This window comes from Delphinapterus leucas, chromosome 19 (genome assembly GCF_059928025.1).
Source record: "Delphinapterus leucas isolate spDelLeu-1000000601 "Yukka" chromosome 19, BTC_Dleu_Yukka2, whole genome shotgun sequence".
NCBI classification, from domain to species: Eukaryota; Metazoa; Chordata; class Mammalia; order Artiodactyla; family Monodontidae; genus Delphinapterus; species Delphinapterus leucas.
Window position 1 is genome coordinate 46286850 of NC_143147.1, and position 21027 is coordinate 46307876.

The window sequence follows — 21027 nt, forward strand, 5'->3', positions numbered from 1 at the left end:
TACACCCCACCCTGGCCCTGGCGGGGCTCCGAATCCCGGCCAATCGGCTCGTCGCGGCGCCCCGACGTTGCCAATGGCGGCCAACAAACAACTCCGGGAGAGCCAGTAGCCTCTCGCCCCGGCACGTGGCTGCCCCTGGGCCCACCCCCTTAACACGTTGTTTACCCGGAGCGGCCCGGTGTTTTCAAGAGGCCTCGCCGAGAGCCCGCCTCCCGGGCGTCACCACGCGCTTTCCTCCTCTGCGCCTAGCCCGGGTTAACCCCTCCCTCCCCAGAGGCCCGTTATTCCCGTTCCTCTTACACTCCTTCCTTTCCCCGCTCCCTCCCTGAATCTCCTTCACTTGCCTTCCCTGAGATTGTCCGGGTAGCTTTCAACGCATTCCTTTCCTCCCAAAGGGGTCTGATTCACCTGTCCTGAATTCCACACACCTGCTTTCCCTCAGGGGGTCTGGTGGGTTTCCAGTCCTGATGGGTGACTCAGACTGTGAATGTTTGCTAACTTCGGGTTCGCGATGCAAGCCCACGCTAATCCCTCATATAGATGTGCAACCCACCCACTTCCACAAATATCCAAGCGCTCAGGAAAAGGCGGCATTTTGCTTTTCCAGTTAAAAAACACCCAACCCCCTAACTAACGCCTAGCGGCGGCTACAATAAACTTTTCAAAACACTTTTATTTTATTACTCCCTACTCATTTGACCCGAGAAAGCAACCTTTTCTGCACTGGGCTTCGTTAAAGAAAGGTCCTTTAAGGTGATTTGTGCTGGAGGCCGAGAGCACACCCTTGCCCAGCAGCCCGGCTCTCTCGTGGGAACATAGCGCGCCCTCTTGTGGTCGAACGCCGTAAGTCCTGTTCCCTCCACCCCTCCCGCTTTCCCCTTTGAGGTGTTTTTCACCCTTCAGTCCTTGTCTGGCACTCACCAAGTGCCTAATAGGTGCTAGGCTTATATGCTGGGAACGGGAAACATAGACAGGATTGGGACATGGTCTTTTCCCTTGATTATTTCAGTTCTCAGTTTGAGAGAGAGCTGCATAAGTAAATAATAGTTATAACAGAATGCAATTACAGCCGATGCAGAGCTATGTGCAAGGCTTCACAATGGAAGGGACTCTCTTAGCTGAATGAATAATAACCTATGTGCCAGGCACTGTTTGCATGCATCATCTCATTTAATTCTCCAGACAGCTCTACTGTGCTACTATTATCCCCATTTTATAGATGAGGAAAGACGTTCAGGGATCATTTTCAACTGCAAATCTGAAGGTGTTACTTCTCTCGCTCACAGCCTTTTGATGGCTCTCCACTTCTTACTGGAGCCTTTCTAGCTCTCACATGATCTGATTTGGCTCAACTCTCCAGCCTCATCTCTCCACATTCCCTGCTCAACTCCTAGCCATACTTATCTACTGCCTTGAACCAGCCTCCAATCTCCCCGCTGTTGCAAATGCTGTCTCTTACCCAAGGATCATTCTTTCTTCTCACTTTCACCTACCCATTCTTCAGGCCCCTGACCCCCCGGGCTGGGTTATGGGCTCCCTCCAAAAGTTCCTTAGGCCTCCTGATCTAGCACTATTTTAGCTCTTATCACACCAAGTGGTATTCATCTGCCAGCTCATTTGTCCCCAACTAGACTTTAAGCCCCACGAGGGCAGGGCTGTATTGGTCTTATTCACCACTCTGTCTCCAGCACCAGGCGCAGCACCCGGCACATTGAACGGAAAAGAAGGAGAAAAAAAAAGAAGTTGGGGTCACTGGGAAGACAGGCCTCAGAGGAATCAGAGAGGACCACTGAACATCCCTCAGGCTAGCAATTAGGTCACTGACAACGTTGGTGAGTGCAGTCTTCAAGTTGCCCAGAAGAGTGTATGAAATACTATATGTAAAAAGCCAAGCCCTATGCCTGGCACACAGTAAATAATTAATAAATAGCAGCTATTACTATTATTATCAAAATTAAAGTAACAAGGAAAAGGCCATGACCTCTGAGGCTACATGTAAGCGACAGAAAGAGATTTCCCATGATCGTCCCCTTAGAGCTGGACTTCCGTAATGGGGCTCTGAGCTTGGATTAAATTCCTCCTGCAGAGATGGCTGAAGGGTGGTAATGGGAGTGGTGTGGTGTGGTGTATCAGTCAAGCTAGGTTAGGTGATGGGAGGTAACAAAAACCCCCCAAATTCCCAAATTTCCCACTAAATGTACAACGTGGGTTGGTGGGGGGCTGTCAAGGACTGACAAAGCTTTATCTCAACACAGGCTTCCACAGCAGCAGAGTTAGGAGAAGCAGAACTGGGAGAGTCTCCCCCAGCAATTAACTGTCTCAGCCCAGAATTGATCCCCTTCCCTCTGGCTGACAACTCGTCGGCCGGAATGGCCTCACGTGGCCTCATCCAACCAGGAGGGCCCAGGAAATGCAATCCAGCCCTGTGACCAGAGAAGAGAATTACTTTATGGATTCTTTTAGTGATATAAAAGCCAAGACCCTCTTCTGAAACTGTTCGGAGGTGCTGCAGCTCCAAGGAGCTCAAGAAGCTTGGCATTAGAAAGGGTCCTTTTCTATAAAGTGGACATTGCTGCATCTCTGCCAGTATGTTTCTTTCATGAAAGGGTAGCTGCACCAGTCCTGAAAAATGACTACTTATTCTCACAACTGTGTGTGTGAGACAGACGGTGTGTTCTTATCCAAACAGGTGCTCACAGGAGGTGGGGGGCTGGGCCTGTGAAGCTGGCCAGAGGGATGTGGAGATCCCACTTCTTTCTTCAGCAGGAAGTGGTTGCAAAGGACTGGACCGAACTGCACGGAACTCTGCTCAACCTGAGCTGGGCTTTGGCAGCCCACACGTGTATTATTCCTGGCCCAGTGAATAACCCAGATTCTGGAAAACAAACTGAGGTCTCCGGTTACTGGTTCTGAGAGCTCTGGGTAGGGGCTGGGGTTCTCCTGGAGGAACTGGACATTTCACTGTCAATCAGTGACAAATCCCAGCACAGAAAGTGAGGGGGTGGGCTCTAGTAGAGGGTGGGGAGGGCAGACAGCTGGCACAGGAAGGCAGACACGTCAGGAGGAGCCCGAGACAGCAGCTGGGTCTGAGGGCTCTGAGTAGCTGAATTGAAGAGCTGCCCCTAGGCTTCTCTGGGTGGTAATTTCCGGCCTTCTTTCTTGCCAAAGGTCACCGCCTTAGGGACAATTAACAGAAGGACTTGTGCCATGATTTAGGACAACCTTAGCGCAGCGGAGAGCTGTGGACTGTGGCTGTGGACTCAGGACAGCAGCACGTCTGGAGGAGCTGCCGCAGGCTAGGGCTCCAGGTACCCCTGCCCAGAGGCTAGGACATGGATACTATGACCTTTCAGTTTTTCCGGGCTTGGTTCAGTGGTCCACCTTTTGCTCGACTCATCATGGGGCCTAGGGCTGGTTGTGGGGGAACTGAGGCAGTAAAGCAGGTTCTTGTCTGAATTTAGCCGCCAGACGAGGGCTCTCGGCTCTCCACCTGTGCACCCAGCCTCACTCCACCATTCCCCGGGGCTACCTGCTTCTACAGCACAGTAGCTTCCTGCTTCTTCCAGACCCTGCACTCCACCGCCTCTTCCCCAGGCCTGGCGCACTCTCCACCATGAAGCCATTTTGGGTTCCATCCAGTCTACTCAGGTCTTTTCGTTCATCTTGTGTTCTGGATGTCAGTTATGTGACCATGACCATCCCTTAGACTGGGACACCCCTGAGAACAGGAGCAGGTATCTCCGCCATAGAGCTTCACCCTCCCAACCTCTATGAGCCCTGCACCTGGCTTTGTCCACCTGGGGGTCAGCTAGGTAGCATGATCCGTCAGACCGAATGGCGTTGGTGAGGCGTGGGGGTGGATGGAGGCAGATGCAGCGTGTACAAACTGGGAGCTCTTTACTGGCTGCCGTGAGAAGCCTATATACAAAGAAGGCACGAGGAGGGGGAGGGAGCTCCCCTGCTACAGTACCATGGAAGTGGGCAGGGGTTGGGGAGGGGGCCTGCCAATAGGCAGGGGTCAGGAGAGGTTTTCTGGAACCAGCCTCAACTTCTAGAATGGGCCACAGGGGAGAAGGCAGAGCTAACCTGGCTCTGAAAGCCAAGGACAGCCAAGACCTTCACTTCTAGGTCTCCAGCCCATGGTCGGGGGGGGGGCGGGGCGGGGTCTGGCTTATGTGGCGTCATGGGGCTCCCTCCCTGTTCTACATTCAAGCGTCGCTCCCTCTGTGACCTTGTGGGGGTCCCTCCAGGCCAGGATGGTAATGTGGCTGAAAAGTGGTATCTGCTCTGTATCCTTCCAACATCTCCTTGGCCCAGGACCAGTCCCCTCTTCTGTTGAGGATTCCATTGTGCTCCCAGGGCAGTCCCAGCACAGTGTGTCCTGGCTGCCTAGCACTGTGTCCATCTTTGTTTCTTAGGGCTGAATTTCCTGCTAGTGCATGGAATGGTCATGGCTGAGGACAGAGGTTTCGCAACGATTCATGAAAGAAAGCCATCCTGGGGACCTTCCTTCTAGTTCCTTCTGCTCTTGGGTCTGAGCATGCCAGGTCCTGTGAACACCCCCTTGGACAACCTTAGGCAGGCTCCGACTCTCTGGCATGGGTATTGGGAGCTGCACCGGGGGCCTGTCAGTAGTTTTCATCTTGAGGACAGTCAGTCCAGTGACTATGGCTCACGATGGCTCCAGTGTGACAGAGGAGGTGTCACCACATTGGGGGCCTCTTCCTCCTGGCTCTGGTGGAGGCCCTTGGGCTTGGTTACGGCACAGGCAGAGGCTGGCACACGCATGTCCATGCACCATCTGGGGTGCACAAGCACAGTCCTCAAGCAGTAGGACCCATATGTGCTCATATGTGTCCAGGGCACAGGGCTGCAGTGCTCAGCAGTGCAAGTTCCACGGCCCCAGCCCTCCTTCGGGGAGAAGGCCATGGCTGGAGGGCACGTGCATACACTTGAAGAGGTGTGTGTGCCCGAGCCTGCTGGTGCCAGCCAAAGGCAGTAGCCCCTGTGGACCGTCAGGGCATAACTTATGATAAATAGAAGAAGGGGACACTAGGGGAGCAGGGGTGGGATCAGGGAGGATGTCAGTAGTATCGGTCGCGAGTCTGCCAGCTGGTCACCCAGTGCTTCTTGGTGGGCAGGGTGCTCCCTGGAGGTGGGTAGCGCTCCTCCTCCCGGATCCGCACCCCGTGGTACTTGGGCATGATCCGGTAATAGCGGGTCCGCTTAAAGAAGTCACACTGGAGAAGGGGAGAAGAGAAAGGCCCTTAGCATCCAGCTTTTGCGCCAGTGGGAAGATGTGCCCAGCCCCTTCCTTCCCCACCCGGAGGTCCTCAAAGCCAGGACCCCTACCCAAACACAATGCCATCTCCCTGCACTGAGACGGGGAGGACAAGGTTCCCCATCCCAGGCCCCAGAGGAAGGAGGAGTTGAGGAAGGCAGAGAGGAGAGGGAGAGGCAGATGGAGACAGAGGGGCAGTCGCTGAGACTGCTGACGGAATGGCTGGGAGAGGTGGTGATCTACCCTGACCACAGTGTCGGGAGAGGTCAGTTTGTCACCCCAGGGGACTCCCAAGAGGAAGAGGGCTGGTTCCCAGAAGAAGGACTCTACTAGTGCCCTCCTTCTCTAGAGGTGGGGATGGGGGTGTGGAATCACTCTGAAGTTTGTCTTGTGGCCTACAAAGATGGGGCCTGGCCTTGGCCTTGACCCTTTTCCGATCCTCAGAAAGCAGAGGGGGCACAGGGAGGGTTTTATGGTTCCCTCTGGGGGTCCCAAGTCCTTGAGGGGCTCAGTGGGGAGGCTGGTGAGAGCAGACACCCCGAGCTCTCCCAGGGTGCGGAGGAGGAGGCCGACAGAGTGGCCTGTTCTTTGTGGTGGTGCTGGGCACAGAGTGACGTGCAGAGAGGGCCCATAAAGGAAGAGGAGCAGACAGAACAGAGTCAGAGGCCCCAGCCAGCTGGGGGCTTGGGGGAAGGGGCCCGGAGGCCGCGTTACCCAGTGGACCAGGGGTGGGGGGCTGCCCCCCTCAGTAGTCGTCCGTCAGCCTCTCTGTCTCTGATGGCTGGCTCTTCATCTCCGCCTTCTGCCTCTTAGCTTCATACAGGGCCCGAGTGCGGGCTCGCTTGAAGAAGCCGCACTGCGGAGGGGAGGAGGTGGGGAGGGGCCATCAGGGGGGGTTGGGGGGTCCTTGCCAGCAGCACTCATGAACGGGGGCCCGGATGCCTGGGTCCCAGCCCCAGCTTGGTGATGTAGCAGGAGCCAGAGCTCCTGGTTCCCCTTTCTGGCTTGCAGGTCCCCCCATTAACCCAGGCAGGAGCATCCTGGGTGAGATGAGGATGGGGCAGGGAGTGCGACTGGGAGCTGCGAAGAGGTAGGGGGGACTTGGGAGACGGGGGGTGAGATGGAAGTGAGGACTGAGATGAAGGGAGAGTTGGTGAGGGTCTGCTGGCAGGAGGTCCCAGAGTGGGCGTCCCAGTGGCAGGCTGGGTGTCCTAACCTTCCACAGCAAGAGGATGATCAACCCCAGCAGCAGCAGCCCGGCACTCACAGCCACAAGCACCAGCCACAGCTCGATCTCGGCCGGCAGCTCCTCCACCAGCTCAGAGTCAATGTCCACGGAGAACTGGAGGGGGTGAGAAGGGGCTCAGCCTTGTATCCATGCCCTTAGGCCCAGAGCTCATCCCTCCTATTCCAGCTGGACCCAGGACCCTGCTTTTTTTTTTTTTTTTTTTAGTTGCACATATTTATTTATTTATTTTTAAATTTTTATTTATGTATTTATTTTAAACATCTTTATTGGACTATAATTGCTTTACAATGGTGTGTTAGTTTCTGCTTTATAACAAAGTGAATCAGTTATACATATACATATATCCCCATATCTCTTCCCTCTTGCGTCTCCCTCCCTCCCACCCTCCCTATCCCACCCCTCTAGGTGGTCACAAAGCACGGAGCTGATCTCCCTGTGCTATGCGGCTGCTTCCCACTAGCTATCTGTTTTACATTTGGTAGTGTATATATGTCCATGCCACTCTCTCACTTTGTCACAGCTTATCCTTCCCCCTCCCAGCGTCCTCTAGTACATCTGCGCAGGTCCCTGCTTTTTGATCTACTGCCAGTAGGGGGCACTCAGGGACTGGAAAAGCCCCTGCCCGTACACTGACAGCCACAGATTCCTCCATCCTCCCCTTTCTCCACAGGAGCAGCCTCAGATCTGGGAGGCAGCCTGTAGTCTGGGTTTGTGACCCACACATCTGGGCTTGGGTACCAGCTGCATCCTTCACAAGCTGTGGAAACTTGGACAAGTAATTTCACCTCTCTGAATCTCCATTTCATGTTCTCTGAGGGGATCATAATGCCTACCTCATAATCCAGTAGAGAACCAAAAGTAAAACCAAAAGCATGGGTTCTGGAGCCTGGGTTCAAGCCCTAGCTGTGTTATTCACTAGTTGTGTGACCTTGGGCAAGTCACTTAACCTCTCTGTTGTTCATCTATAAAATGGGGATTATGCTAATAATACCTACATCATCATAGGTTGCTGGAGAGGATTAAATGTGTTTAATATGAGTAAACTGCTTTGAGCAATAGCTGGTACACAGCAACACTCCATAAATATTTACAAAAAAAACAAAGAGTGCATAGCATAAAGTACAATTTTTTCTTCCCCTACAATGAAGATATATATATATTATATATATATAATTATATATGTTTTATAATATGAAGTTATTTCATATATTTTAAATATACATTTATATATAGAAAAATATTTTTTCTGATGCTACATTATTATTTCTTAAAAAGTTATTTTGGGGTCTTCCGTGGTGGCGCAGTGGTTGAGAGTCCGCCTGTCAATACAGGGAACACGGGTTCGTGCCCCGGTCCGGGAAGATCCCACATGCCGCGGAGTGGCTGGGCCCGTGAGCCATGGCCGCTGAGCCTGTGCATCCGGAGCCTGTGCTCCGCAACGGGAGAGGCCACAACAGTGAGAGGCCCGCGTACCGCAAAAAAAAAAAAAAAAACGAAAAACAACAACAACAACAAAAAGTTATTTTGATTATTTTTTTTAAAAGATGACATGAAGAAAATTAAAGGTTCCCAGTAATTTTACTCCATAGAAAAAGCTATCTTCAACATATTGTTGAATCTCTTTCCATATATATATATGTATAATTTTTTTTTATTTTTTTGGCCGTGCTGTGCAACATTTGGGATCTTAGTTCCCTGACCAGGGATTGAACCTGCGCCCCCTGCATTGGAAGGGTGGAGTCTTAACCACCGGACCGCCAGGGAAGTCCTCTTTCCATATTTTTAAATGTATGTGTTAAACATATATATTTTTTCTTCCACATAAATGGGATCTGTGTGTACTCTATGCACTCTTCTGCGAACTTTTTCATTATCTTTCGATGTCAATTAATAAAGATCAACCTAGTCTCTTCTGATGACTGCATAGTCATTGTAGGAAATGTACCATAATTAATTGAACCAATCTCCTACTGAAAGACATTTAGATTGTTTCCAATCTTATGCCATTATAAACAATGCTTTAAAAATATCCCCATATATTTATGTTTGCAAACTTGTCCTATTAGCTCCTTAAGATATATTATCATGTGCAGGATCAAAGGAAATGTGCAATTAAAATTTAATAGATATTGATAAATTCATCTCCAAAAAGAATCCATCAATTTATATTCCAATCAATAGCATTTCCTTCTACTTCATCAGCACCGGACAGCATTATTCTTTTTAATATTTTCTAATATGATAAGAAAAAAATCTTATTGCTATTATTTTTGTTTCTTTACTATTGAATTGAACATTGGTATTTCACTCTATGTACACTGCCTGTTTATCTCTATGCCACCCTTTATCTTTACATATAAAAAATATGTCGGGGGGCTTCCCTGGTGGCGCAGTGGTTGGGAGTCCGCCTGCCGATGCAGCGGACACGGGTTCATGCCCCGGTCCGGGAAGATCCCACATGCCGCGGAGCGGCTGGGCCCGTGAGCCATGGCCACTGAGCCTGCGCGTCCAGAGCCCGTGCTCCGCAACGGGAGAGGCCACAACAGTGAGAGGCCCGCGTACCGCAAAAAAAAAATATATATATATATATATATATATATGTCTACCAATACTTTATCATGTATGCTATAAACTTTTTTAAAAAGCAATGTATCATTTGCCTTTTTAGTTTCCTTACCATCTCTTTTGCTGTACACAGATTTAAAATTTCATACAGTCTCTTATAACTGATTCATTTTGCTGTACACCTGAAACTAATACAACATGGTAAATCAACTATACTCCAATAAAAATTTAAAAAATAAAAAATAACATAAAATAAAATTTCATATAGTCTAATTTGTCAAATATTTCCTTTGTGACTTCTGGGTTTAATAAAATAACTCCCTTTGTCTATAATTAAAGATTATTAAATTATTTCCTGAATTTTCTTCTGGTATAATAGATTTTACTTCCGATATTTAAATATTTAATCTAACTCAAACGTGTTTTTGTTTACGGTGTGAGGCAGGGGTTTGCCTTTACTTTCCAAATGTGTTCTCCCAATACTACCTGTTTACCTTTTTCGCCTGATTAAAAATGCCATCTGTGTAATAAAGTAAATTTTTATCCTGTTCCATTGATCTTTCTGGCCCTTCCTATACTACCTTAATTTATTTTAGGAAATGTACCATAATGTATTTAACCAAAACGTCATTCACCTCCTATACCTACCCCCTTCATATCTCCACTTATATCCCTTTCATAACAAATTATTAGCCATTTTGTCATATTTATTCTTCCATATGTAACTCAGAATCAAGTTTGGGAACTTTCTTTTCAAGTTTCCATGGAGATGGAACATCTTCACAGAGATGTCGTGCAGATCAAATGAGCTCACGCAGAGGTTCTCAACCCTGGCTGCACGGTAGAATCACTGGGGGGTACTTTTTAACATACCAACACTGGGGTCCCACCTCCACAGACTCAGATTTCATTGATCAGGGGTGTAGTCCAGACGCCAGAAGTCCTCCAGAGGATTCCAATGTGCTGCCAAGACTGAGACCACATAGCTAAAGCGTATGAACATGCTCTGAAAAGATGCCCTGTTCTCCCATGCCCTGGCCAGGCACTGCTGTCTCCTAGCACGATCACTCACCCGCACCGTCTTGTTCTCCATGTTGATGGTGGGGACGCTGGTTCGGAGGAACAGGGTGGCCCAGCTGGCTACCCTGACTCGGTCAAAGTCTTTGTAATCCTGGAGGGGGGAAGGATGGGTCAAAAGAAGCAGCTGAAGCCCTTCTGAGCCTCTCTCCTGACCCTCCCTCAGGGTCAACAACAACCCCCAGGACACCATCCCCCCCATCCTTAAGCGGCACACAAAAGGACCTGACACCAGGCCTCTCCTCTACACATGAACACACGTCATTCATTCATCTGTGCGTCAGGTCCTGTGCTGGATGCTGGGGACAGCAGAGACAATGAAGGTCACAGTCTAGGTCCGGCCTGTGGGCTAAATCTGGCCCATGACCTGCTTTTGTAAATAAAGTATTTCTGGCACACAGACGCGCCCGTTCATCTATTATTGTCTGTGGCAGCTTTGTGCTACTGTGCGGAGCTGAGTAGTGGCAACAGAGAGCACGTGGCCCACAGAGCTGAAAAGACGTTTCATCTAGTCATTTACAGAAAAAGTCTGGTCTACGTGGCACAAGACGGCTGGCACTGCAACCCAGAGCAGAGCATGGTGAGTGGCATGTGTGGTTTCTGAGAAAGTTCTGTGCGTGTCCAGAGGGGAGAGGTCATTTTCAGCTGGAAAAGTCAGAAAAGACCTCGCTGGTGGTCTCTTGAGGGAGACTGTGAAGCCTGAACAGAAGTTTACATGCAGAGATAACAGAGGCGAGCCGGCATCCAGGGGGAAGGAACAGCACGGACCAAAGCAGGGAGGTGGGAAAGCAATGGACACGTGACAGAATAATGAACATGTGAGAGAAGGTCATCTTGGCTAGAGACAAACTTATGTCATATCCCCCACACAGATGTACAGACTAACACTGACACAGTAACAGGTGCACAACCCAGCGTGTATCAGTCTCCATGCAGTCACTGACACACACTTGGGCACACACATGCACTCTAGCCTCATCCTCTTCCTGTTGCTCTCCCTGCCCGGATGGGTGGCAGTGGAGACCTCCAGACCCCAGCACTGACCTCGATGAAGGTGCTGTTCCACACTCGTGCCTGCACTGTCACGTTGGTGATGACGGGGGCATCAGGAATCCTGCACTCCAGCCACACACAGCGGGTGTGGTCACCGCCACAGCTCTGAGGTGGGCAGGGAACACAGAACACGAGACAGCCTGGGTCTCTAGATTCTTCAGGCTTCGCCCCTGGCTTTGTCCCACCCATGGCTGACCTGAAGGGGCCTGCCCGAATCCCTTCACTCATGCACACTGCACTTACGTGTTTAAGGCACATTCTTTGGGCCAGGCATACATAGATGCCAGCGACAGGGGGAACGGGAAATCTGATCCTTGTTCGTGTAAATGGGGCCCAATCCCAAACGCCACCTTTCCAATGCCTTCCCACGCTGAGCCTTTGGTCCTGCCGGCTCCCTCTACTTGGAAGGCCACTTCTCCCTCTCCACCCAGCTAGACCTCAACTTGCTGCCCAGGTCTGCTCCCCTCTCCCTTCTGACAGAGGGCGCCCTGCACCCTGTCTTCATCTTGCCTCTCCCCATTCCCAGCCCTAATGATCAAAGCTTTGAGCAGCTATATCACCCCCAACAGGTTGGGGCTCCTGGGAACAGAATCAGTATTTCTCCCTTCAGTCCACTGTACTGGCTTGTGTAAACACAAGGCAAGGGCAGCGGGGTCCCTCTGAGGGCAGGAGATGAGTCCCTCCCCCTGACTGGAGGCTCCTGAAGGCAGGGGCCACATCACCTCATCAGACTGGGTTCTCCTGGGGCGTAGCACCTATCTCCCTTGCTTCGTGTGCACCCTGTGATGGGTGGGCGCAATCCCCTCCAACCTTGCCCCGGTCACTCACCAGCTGGATCTCAGACTTGGCTTTCTTGGCAGCAGCCAGAGTGACCGGCAGGGGGCCCTGGCCTCCCCCGGGGTCCAGTTGTCGCCGCCTGCGTTGTGGAGATGGCGGCCTGTCCCCAGGAACCTGAAGGGGGAAGAGGTGATTTGTTGGAGGGAGGATCAAAGGTGAGGAGAGGAGGAAAGGGCAGGTGGAGGGGCAGGCCCCAGAGGTGTAGGAGGAGAGGGAGAGGAAGACGCTGGCCTTTCTGCCCTGCAGGTTGCAAAGGAAATGAGATGCAAGTGAACGCTTCCCCTGGTGTCCTTACAGAGAGAGTGAGGTTGAGAGGGTTGACAAGGTCTCCAGGTGGCCGGCAGCGCCAGGACCCATTGCCGTGGACCGTGATCTCCGTGGGGTATAGCAGCCACTTGCCATTGCTGACTTCATAGGGCCACTCCAGCCCCAGGATCAGGGTACCAAGGGCTGCCAGCCCTTCCCCCACTGGGCCCACCTGCGGGTACAAGGGGTGTCATGGCTACTGTCTCCTGGAAAACCACCTCCATCTCACCAACCCCCACCCTCACACCCTCAGACCCTGGACCCAGAGGTCCCCTTACCTGGAACTCATACTTGAGAGGGCTTCCCACATCCTCCACAGTTTTCATGCCAGACTCACCCATCACTGTCCCCCCAAAGAAGCTTTGTAGCCGGTGACTCACCCTAGGGGTAAGAAAGATGCTGGAGTCACAGGGGATGGGAGGGGCCCTTGCGGGGGCGGGGGCACCAAGGTTAACTACAACTCCTCTGATATCAGGCAGGCCTGAGATAAACCCCAGCTCTAGCATTTACTAGCTGTATGGCCTCAAACAAGTTGTTTATCCTCTCTGAGCCTCAGTTTCTTCATCTGTAAAGTGGGGTTAATCTGTTAAGCAGGGTCACTATATAATGGGGTTGTTGTGAGAAGACAATGAGATGATGTATATAAAATCCTTAGCATTGTATATACATGCCACATCTTCTTTATCCATTCATCTGTTGATGGACACTTAGGTTGCTTCCCCTAGAGTCTGTCATACAGAGGGAAGTAAGTCAGAAAGAGAAAAACAAATACCGTATGCTAACACATATACATGGAATTTAAAATTTTTTAAAAAATGGTCATGAAGAACCTAGGGGCAAGACTGGAATAAAGTCACAGACCTACTAGAGAATGGACCTGAGGACACGGGGAGGGGGAAGGGTAAGCTGTGACAAAGTGAGAGAGTGGCATGGACATATATACACTACCAAACGTAAAATAGATAGCTAGTGGGAAGCAGCCGCATAGCACAGGGAGATCAGCTCGGGCTCGGTGCTTTGTGACCACCTAGAGGGGTGGGATAGGGAGGGTGGGAGGGAGACGCAAGAGGGAAAAGATATGGAGATATATGTATATGTATAACTGATTCACTTTGTTATAAAGCAGAAACTAACACACCATTGTAAAGCAATTATACTCCACTAAAGATGTTTAAAAAAATATATATCCTTAGCACAACAAGCTCTCATGAAATGGCAGGGCCACACCAACACCTTAGCCCCAGAGTTTCTGATTCCTTCACTGCTACCTGCTTTGCAAGGAGAATAATAACAATAGTAACAATAATGATAGTGATATTGATATGTCTTGGCCTAAGGATACCAAGCCAGGAGAGGTGTCTCAGAGGAGCTTGAGAGACACCTTAGGCAGGGGAGACCCTAGCTCAGGCCCAGCAGGCTGGGGTTGGGGGGAGTGGCACCCACATGCTGAGCGAGGCCTGGAGTGTGTAATCCACCAGCAGAGTCAGGGTTATGGGCCACAGGTCATCCTGGTGACTTGACCTGGGGAAAGAATGGGGAGGGCAGGGGAGGAATGTGTCAGCTGAGGCTGGGGTGGGGGGGCCCAGGACATCTCAACCCCGACATAGCCTGGCTTCTCGAGGTCACTCACGTGGAGAGCTGCAGCTGTGCCTGGAGTTCCCTTGTGTGCAGGGTCACCCCAATGACCTCGAAGGCAATGAGCAGCTCCATCTGCCATGAGGGTGAGGGAGGCAGAGAGGGGCGTTTGGGGCCAGGCAGGGGTGAGGCCATGGGGAAGCGAGGGGCTGAATGCTACGCTAAGGAGTTGGTTCTCTGGCCTCCTCCTCCCATTCAGGGTGCGGTCTCCCACTGCCACCTGTCTCCATTTTTCCACCTTCCTAGCCCCTTCTCTTTCCCTTTTCCCATTCTCTTCTGTTAGTAATATCTCTGCTACTTTTGAGCCACAAGACCTTGAGCAATCACTGAAACTATATAAGCCCATGTTTCCTTTCTGTAAATCAGCATCTACCTCCTCAGAAGGTTGTGAGAATTATATCATATAAAAGAAGCACAGCCTTGGGGTCAGGGCCTGGCACATAGTAGGTGCTCAGCAAAATCGGTTTCCTCACCTCCACCTGCTCTAGCTTTGTGCATAGCTCCCTAGTGGCCCCATTTTTCTGTCTCTGGGTCTCTCCCCACCCCCTACTGTATCCCCCCCCTCCTCCACTCTGGCTCTTTGCTTCAAGGAGGCCTGGGAAGCAGGCAGGCAGAGTGAAGATAAGGAACTCATCAGAGGAGTAGCCTGGGACCCACGGGGTTGGGAGGGTGTGGTCGGCGCTCACCCTCTGGTTCCGTTTGAAGGGGTTCCCCAGCTCGCAAACGATGGTCATGGTCTCGTTGGCTTGGCAAGCTCCAGGCTGAAGAAAGAAGACAAATCACGTCTGGGTGGTCAGACTAGGGCTTGTCCCGCCCCTCTCCTGTGGTACAGGGCCTGAAGCCCTAGAGGCCTGAGAACCCATGTGTTCTCCTAGCAGCAGAGACGCTGCAGGCACCTGAGGAAGCCCAGCCTAGAGGAGTTGAGGGGGGGGGCGGGGAACACATGGCAAATGACAACACATATACATGACATGTATGAAGGATGCATATACGTGGTGGAGCCGTGATTGGGCTCCGAGGGGGCGGAAGGCACTCACGGGGCGCACTGAGGACAGCAGCAGGGCGGGAGGCACCGCCAGGGTGAGCAGCGCCTCGTGGGCGTCTTCCCCAGCCCGCTCCCGGCTTGGGGTGTTGGTCAAGTTGATGCTCAGCAGCAGTTTTCGGAAGTCTCTACTGTACGGGAGCCTGAGAGGGGAGGAGCCCCGGGCTGAGCCCAAAGCCCCGCCCCCGGGCCCGCCCCAGACCTGTTAGGCCCCGCCCCCAGAAGAAAGCCCCTTTTCTGGCCAGGGAAGGCCAGTCTTAACAGCTCCCACCCCGCTAATTAAGGTCCCTCCTCTCCGATTCGCCTCTCTCTGAGACGCCTCCCCTCAGATCTTACCAGTTCTCTCCCCTCTTCCAGACCAATAGGGCCCCGCCCCTCAACTCCCCAAAGCCAGTGAAGTCCGCCCCACCCTTGGCCAATCCCCGCGGTCCAGAGCGCACCTGCTCAGCCGCTGCCCCAGCTCAGACACGAAGGCCGCCTGCATCTGCAAGTTGCTGTCGCACTTGTTGTCCGGCCCGCACTCCTTCTGGAACTGGACCTGGGGGTGGTCGGAGGCGTGGAGGTCCCACCACTCACAGCGCCCTCTGGCCCCACAGCTCTCCGGGTCCCTGTCCTTCGGCCCCACCCACCTCCGTGTGGTTCTCCAGAGCCTGCGCCTGGTTGAGGACCGGGTAGGCGTCCAGGGACCGAAGCCCCAGTCGGGGGCGCTCAGGCATCCGCAAAGGTAAAGAGTAGTTCATGGAGATGATGATGGGTCGGAGTTTGTCGCGGACGTTGTCCTGGGAAAGGAAGGTGCGCTGAACCCAGCTCTGTACTGCCCTCCAAACCAAGTTGAATCCTCACACCATCCTAAACCCCTAGGGAGGAGCTGAAGGCCCCCACCCCACCTCAACCCTGAAAACCCGCTGTAAGGCTGAACCCCCTCCAGTCTGATCACCAAATTGACCCCACTGGTACCACCTTGACCCACAAGTGAGAAGGTGGGGCTCCTCCTCTCCAGGGATCCCTCTGGGGGGAGGGTTGAGCTTCCCTTCATCCCTGGGGTTCCCAGGTTGAGTTCTCCCTTCTCACCCTGATGTCCCAGAGAGAGCCTGAGCCTGCCCCTACTAACGGATGCCTTTTCCCCAGGGGTGAGCTGAGGCGAGAATGTCACACCCCTCACTGTGGCCCCCATCCGCACTCCAAGGGTCTCCTCTCTCCTCTACCATGGGCTGGGTGCTGTGCACTGTACCCTCTACTCACCTATGGCCTTCCAGGCCGACCTGCCACCTCTGTCTCTGGGGAGACCTCATTCCCTCACCCTTGACCTTGGGGACTCTGGCTACCTCTTCCTGGGGCCATGGAGCCCATGTGCCACCCCTCGCCCCTCCCTCACCATCAGGAGCAGCTCCAGCGTCTGGCAGCGCATCTCGGGCATGGAGAAGAAGCCATGGAAGATAGCTGACTGACTGCGTGCAAAGCGGAGCCGGGGTGGGCGGCGGTCCCGGTCGGCCTCCAGAGTGTAGGCCAGGGCTGCAGGTGCACAGTGTGGTCAGCAAGAGACCAGGTGAGCATGCCCTCCCCCTCGCCCTGCAGCCCAGCACTCACTGATGTTCCGCCTGTAGTTGGGGTCCCCGGCACTCTGGTTGTAAGCAAAGCACAGCTCCACCTGCACGCTGTTGAGGGTGGGGGACATGGAGGAGGGTCTGGTCACAGTGGGACCCAGATATCCAGGCCCTGGCTTTCACCCCTTTTCCTGGGCAAGGCGGAACAGGGCCCTTCAGGGAAAAGGCAGGGACAAAACTGGGGAGTCCACAGGGTTGGGCTGGGGTGTCCCTGGCCCCTTCCTTCCCTACTCTCATCAGAGCCATAGAAAACAGGGTTAGAGGCACCAATGGGGAAACGGAGGCCCTGAGAGCAGGAGCTGCCTGAAGCCATTAGTCAGTTGTTGGCCCGGCCCAGTCTTGGGCAGGATCCCCAGTCCAGATCTCCCTCCCCACCCCGCCCCCCACTTCCCTGCCCTGTCTCCCCCTGCCTTCTGATCCAGTACCCTCATTCACACACAGACCTTGGGGTCATCACCATCATTATTGTAACCATCTTAGCAACTAACATTTTTTGAGCACTTAGGGTTTATAGAGAGCCATGCTAAGGGCTATTTGTATATTATCTCATTTGATGATCATAGCAGCCCTGTGAATTGGTTATTAACTTTGTTTTATAGGCAAGGAATCTGAGATTCGGAGAGATTAATTTGCTCAAGGTGGCTCTCTCTCCTTCCCCACATCCCATCGCCTAAGTGTATTTCTCTTCCCTCCCCTTGCAGGATCTCACCCCCCAGAGCCCATCCCCACCACTGCAATGGCCATACCTGGAATTTGAACCAGGCAGTCAGAGCTCCCACTGTCAACCACCGTGCCCTATTGCCCCAACCCCCAATTCACCCATGACCTCCTGCAAGGAATTTTGCTTTTTAATGAGGTTGGGTAGGGAGGGCCATGCTTACCCAAGAATCAACCCTTTAATGGTGGGATATCAGGAGTTGCCAGGGGAGGGTTTTGGGAGAGTCTTCCCATACATCAGGAGGAATGGGTGGGCAGAGTGGGGCCTGAGGGTCTCACCAGGAGGTGGCTGTGCAGAGTGCGGGGTCCAGTACAGATGGCCTGGCCACCAAGGTCCTGTGGAGGATGTTGATGACAGGCCGGGCCCTGCATGGAAAACCCACAGACATCAATGCCTCTGGCCTGTCCCAGGCCAGGCTGGGGTCGGGGCTCAGGTTTGCACGGACATGATGCTGAAGGTGGACAGAGCTGGGGCTCCGTGCAGACAGGGATGGAGGAGAGAAAGGCCCCCACCCACTGTTGCCCTGGCTTACCGCAGCAGCACGATGTGGTCTGACAGGCTCCCCACCAGCAGGTCTGGGTAGAGGTTCTCATCCACATCCATCTGCCCACTCAGGGAGTAGCCGAAGGTGGCCAAGCCAGGCAGTCCCAGCTTCTCTCCGTGTATTACCTGGAGGCAGAGGGAAGTGGTGGGGACAGGCTCTGGGGTAGGCTCCAGGGAGCGGGGCCCAGGGGGAATAGGGAGGGGTGGATGAGGGAAAGGAGGAAGGGCCCCTCCGTCCCTGTCCATCCATACCTGCTGGGGCTGTCTGAGGAGCCCCCTGGAGCTGCCGTGGTAGAGGTACACTTTGCCCAAGCCCTCGAAAGGGGCTCCCACGGCAACGTCTGGGGAGGAGAGACAGTACAGGGTCACCCCGTGTACTATGGGCCCCACAGTTCCCCGACCCTGTGCTCCAGGCCACAGAGCCCAGCATGGCATTGACCTCCCTGTCAGACAGTGCTCAGAGCATCAGGGAACAGAGCTCTGTGGCTCAGGATTAAAACTGGGACCACTGGGCACCCAATTGCCTCTTTTATATGAGGGAAATTAGGCCCAGAAGAGGGAAGTGACTTACCCAAAGTCACAAAGCAAGTTAATGTGTCCAGCAGGCCTAAACCCCAGATTTCTGACCACTGGCTGTTGTTTGTTTTCCCTTATTGCAGTGCCTTCCTTCTCCCCCACCAACCGCCCCTCCAGACGCCTGGTTCTTCTAATGACATTTACCAGCAGGGTCACAAAAGCAGGTGTTATCCGTTGGTGACTTTGCCAGGTAGTTATCAAGCACTCATCTCATCCAGTCCTCACAAGAGTACTGGCAGTAGGTACTACTTTTTTTTGTTTTTTCTCTTGGCAGTAGGTACTACCGTCCCCACTTCATAGATGAGAAAAAAGGCTCAGGAAACCCGAAGTCACACAGCCGAGGAGTAGAGAAGAGCCTCTAAGCCCATGTGTGTCTCCCTGTGGGGGCTGGGATTATCATCACAGCAGTCTAGTGAGCTTTACTTGTTAAAATGGCCAGGCTTTTTAATTCTAAACATTATTTGCACAAATAAATCTAAAACGTTTTGTGTTCTTAAACTTTCTAGTTTTCTGCTTTTGACCTGATAAGGTCTCGGTAACCAGAAAGCCAAGCTTGTTAGAAAAGGAAAAGGAAGTAGGTCCTGAGTGACAACTGGGCAACTCTTGTATCAGTAAGTGCTTGGGCTTCATTAACTAGACTTTCTAGCACCTGTTTTGTCTCTTTAGCGGCGCCTCTGCCTTCCTTTTGGTTTTCAGGTATGTTCTGGGAAGTTGAGGTTGTCAGAGAAGTGATTTACACATACGCCAGGTGCTCCCGTGGCAACCAGGCTCAACCCCTTGATTTGTCCCTCTCCTTGATACACCAGGTCTGATTGGTCCCCAAGTCCTGCAGAGCACGAATGACATCCCCTATATCTGGGACGTCTATCTTGTCCCAGCGCTTAACGTCCCACACCTGATATACTATATTCTTGATCTTAACACCCCCAGCCTTGCTCCCCGCATCCATCCATCCCACATCTCCCTCCAGAATCATCTTGCAAGGTGCCAAGCTATCATATCAAATCCCTGCCCCCAAATCTTTTTGGACACCGCTCTGCCATAACCCAAATATAAAGCCCTAGTTTTTCTGCCTGGCTCTCAAAGCGGCCACCCCACCCCTACACTACCTCTCCAGCCTCATCTCTGATGTGAACAACCCACACCTACTAGATTTGAGCACATCAGGCAAGTGTACCACACTCATGTTGTGCCCCTTCTCTTCCCTCCACTGTGTACACTCAGCCCAGCCTTTGATGCCCAGTGGTACGTCCACTCCTCCAGGAGGTCTACCAAGCCTCGCCTCTGTGGGGGCTCCCTTTGCACGCTGTCTCTCCAGCACTTCTGTGAGCTCCCCAGACCTGGGCCCCAGCCTGTCATCTCTTCGGACCCTGTCAAGCCTGGTATGCAGCTGGCTCTCAGTCAGTGGATGCTGGGGCAGGAGTGCTGGCTCATACCCTGGAATCCATCCTGGTTGATGTCACCGATGCTTGCCACGGAGAAGCCAAAGGCAGAGCGACTGGGGCCGTGAAGAAGGAGGGAGGGGTGGGCCGGGAAGGAGGTGCCTGCCTGGTTCATGAAGACATAAATGGCACCCCCTACCTCCTCTTTCCGCTCAAAGTAATAGGGGGCACCCACCAGGAGGTCCTGCCACCTGCACAGGAGAGAAGAAGGTGGAGATGGGACATGCAGCATAACTCTTGTTTAGCAGACATAACTGTGCCAGGCAGGGCACGTGACTCTACAAATGGCGCCTCTGGCCATAGGTCACGGGAAGGACAAGGAAGCGTCACTGTGACCCGTCTAATAGAAAACACACGTTGTGGAGAAGCCATGTAGACACAGGTCACACCCAAACAGCCCACATCCACTAGAGCCATACAGATGACAGGCATAGACGAGGAGATGCAAGCCTCGTGAAATTGACATGCAAATACCCAGAATCCCATAAAGTCTGATTGCAGATCAACATGCAAAATTGACTAGCAAATCCCTGCAAACAGCATGCAAAGAAATGCACAATTGCAAACCTCCATCTCTCTGCCCTGCTTTGGGCAAGCCCGCCCCCCTCACCATAATCCCAGCCCCAGAGAAACGTCCCTGGATTCTCACCCATCATTGTTCAGGTCTGCCAGGGCAATGGCACTGCCAAAATAGGCGCCCACCTGCCTGCCCTCCAGCACCTGCCTCCTCCGCAGGTCTCCACCCGCCTCCTGGCTCAGCAAAAAGACAGCGCCCACGTGTTGGTGCCGAGGGGCACCCGTCACAATGGTGGTGCTCGTAGGGTGCAGGACGGCACTGCCCACCTGCATCGTGTAGCCTGGGAAGCGGGGAAGGTGGTCAATCAAGGCTCCAGTAAGTTTTGTCCCCTTCTACTCTGGACCCACCTCCCAATATCCCCCCGTTATCTTCTGTTCCTCTATTCTAAGTTGGGCAAGAAGGTGGACCTTGGATGCCCAGCCCCCCCAGTCCTGCCTGCACACTGGACCGTGAGCTCCACGAGGGTCATGACTCTGCATCTTGGGGGCATACAGGTGGTGCTCAATAACTGTGTGCTAGCTG

General features: G+C 52.8%; 1 protein-coding gene across 8 annotated transcripts in view; it reads right to left on the minus strand.

The window, feature by feature from the left end:
* Positions 1–3880: 3880 nt before the first annotated feature.
* ITGA3 (integrin subunit alpha 3) overlaps positions 3881–21027 on the minus strand; it is a 32896-nt gene continuing 15749 nt past the window's right edge. For 4 of the 8 annotated variants that reach the window (XM_089901108.1, XM_089901103.1, XM_022558040.3 and 1 more), the window contains 21 exons: positions 20578–20785; positions 19923–20119; positions 18163–18251; positions 17900–18036; positions 17646–17732; positions 16633–16700; positions 16421–16557; positions 15675–15824; positions 15486–15583; positions 15041–15188; positions 14690–14764; positions 13999–14078; positions 13812–13889; positions 12647–12749; positions 12358–12540; positions 12054–12176; positions 11217–11330; positions 10168–10266; positions 6498–6623; positions 5996–6137; positions 5152–5240 (listed from right to left, as the gene is read on the minus strand). In XM_089901108.1, coding sequence (XP_089757234.1) covers positions 6027–6137; positions 6498–6623; positions 10168–10266; positions 11217–11330; positions 12054–12176; positions 12358–12540; positions 12647–12749; positions 13812–13889; positions 13999–14078; positions 14690–14764; positions 15041–15188; positions 15486–15583; positions 15675–15824; positions 16421–16557; positions 16633–16700; positions 17646–17732; positions 17900–18036; positions 18163–18251; positions 19923–20119; positions 20578–20785 — 2411 coding nt within the window. In that variant the 3' untranslated portion in view covers positions 5152–5240; positions 5996–6026. Of the gene's footprint in view, positions 5241–5995; positions 6138–6497; positions 6624–6917; positions 10068–10167; positions 10267–11216; positions 11331–12053; positions 12177–12357; positions 12541–12646; positions 12750–13811; positions 13890–13998; positions 14079–14689; positions 14765–15040; positions 15189–15485; positions 15584–15674; positions 15825–16420; positions 16558–16632; positions 16701–17645; positions 17733–17899; positions 18037–18162; positions 18252–19922; positions 20120–20577; positions 20786–21027 lie in introns of those variants that run through there. The other 4 variants (XM_089901104.1, XM_022558039.3, XM_089901106.1 and 1 more) reach the window with 4 other exon arrangements.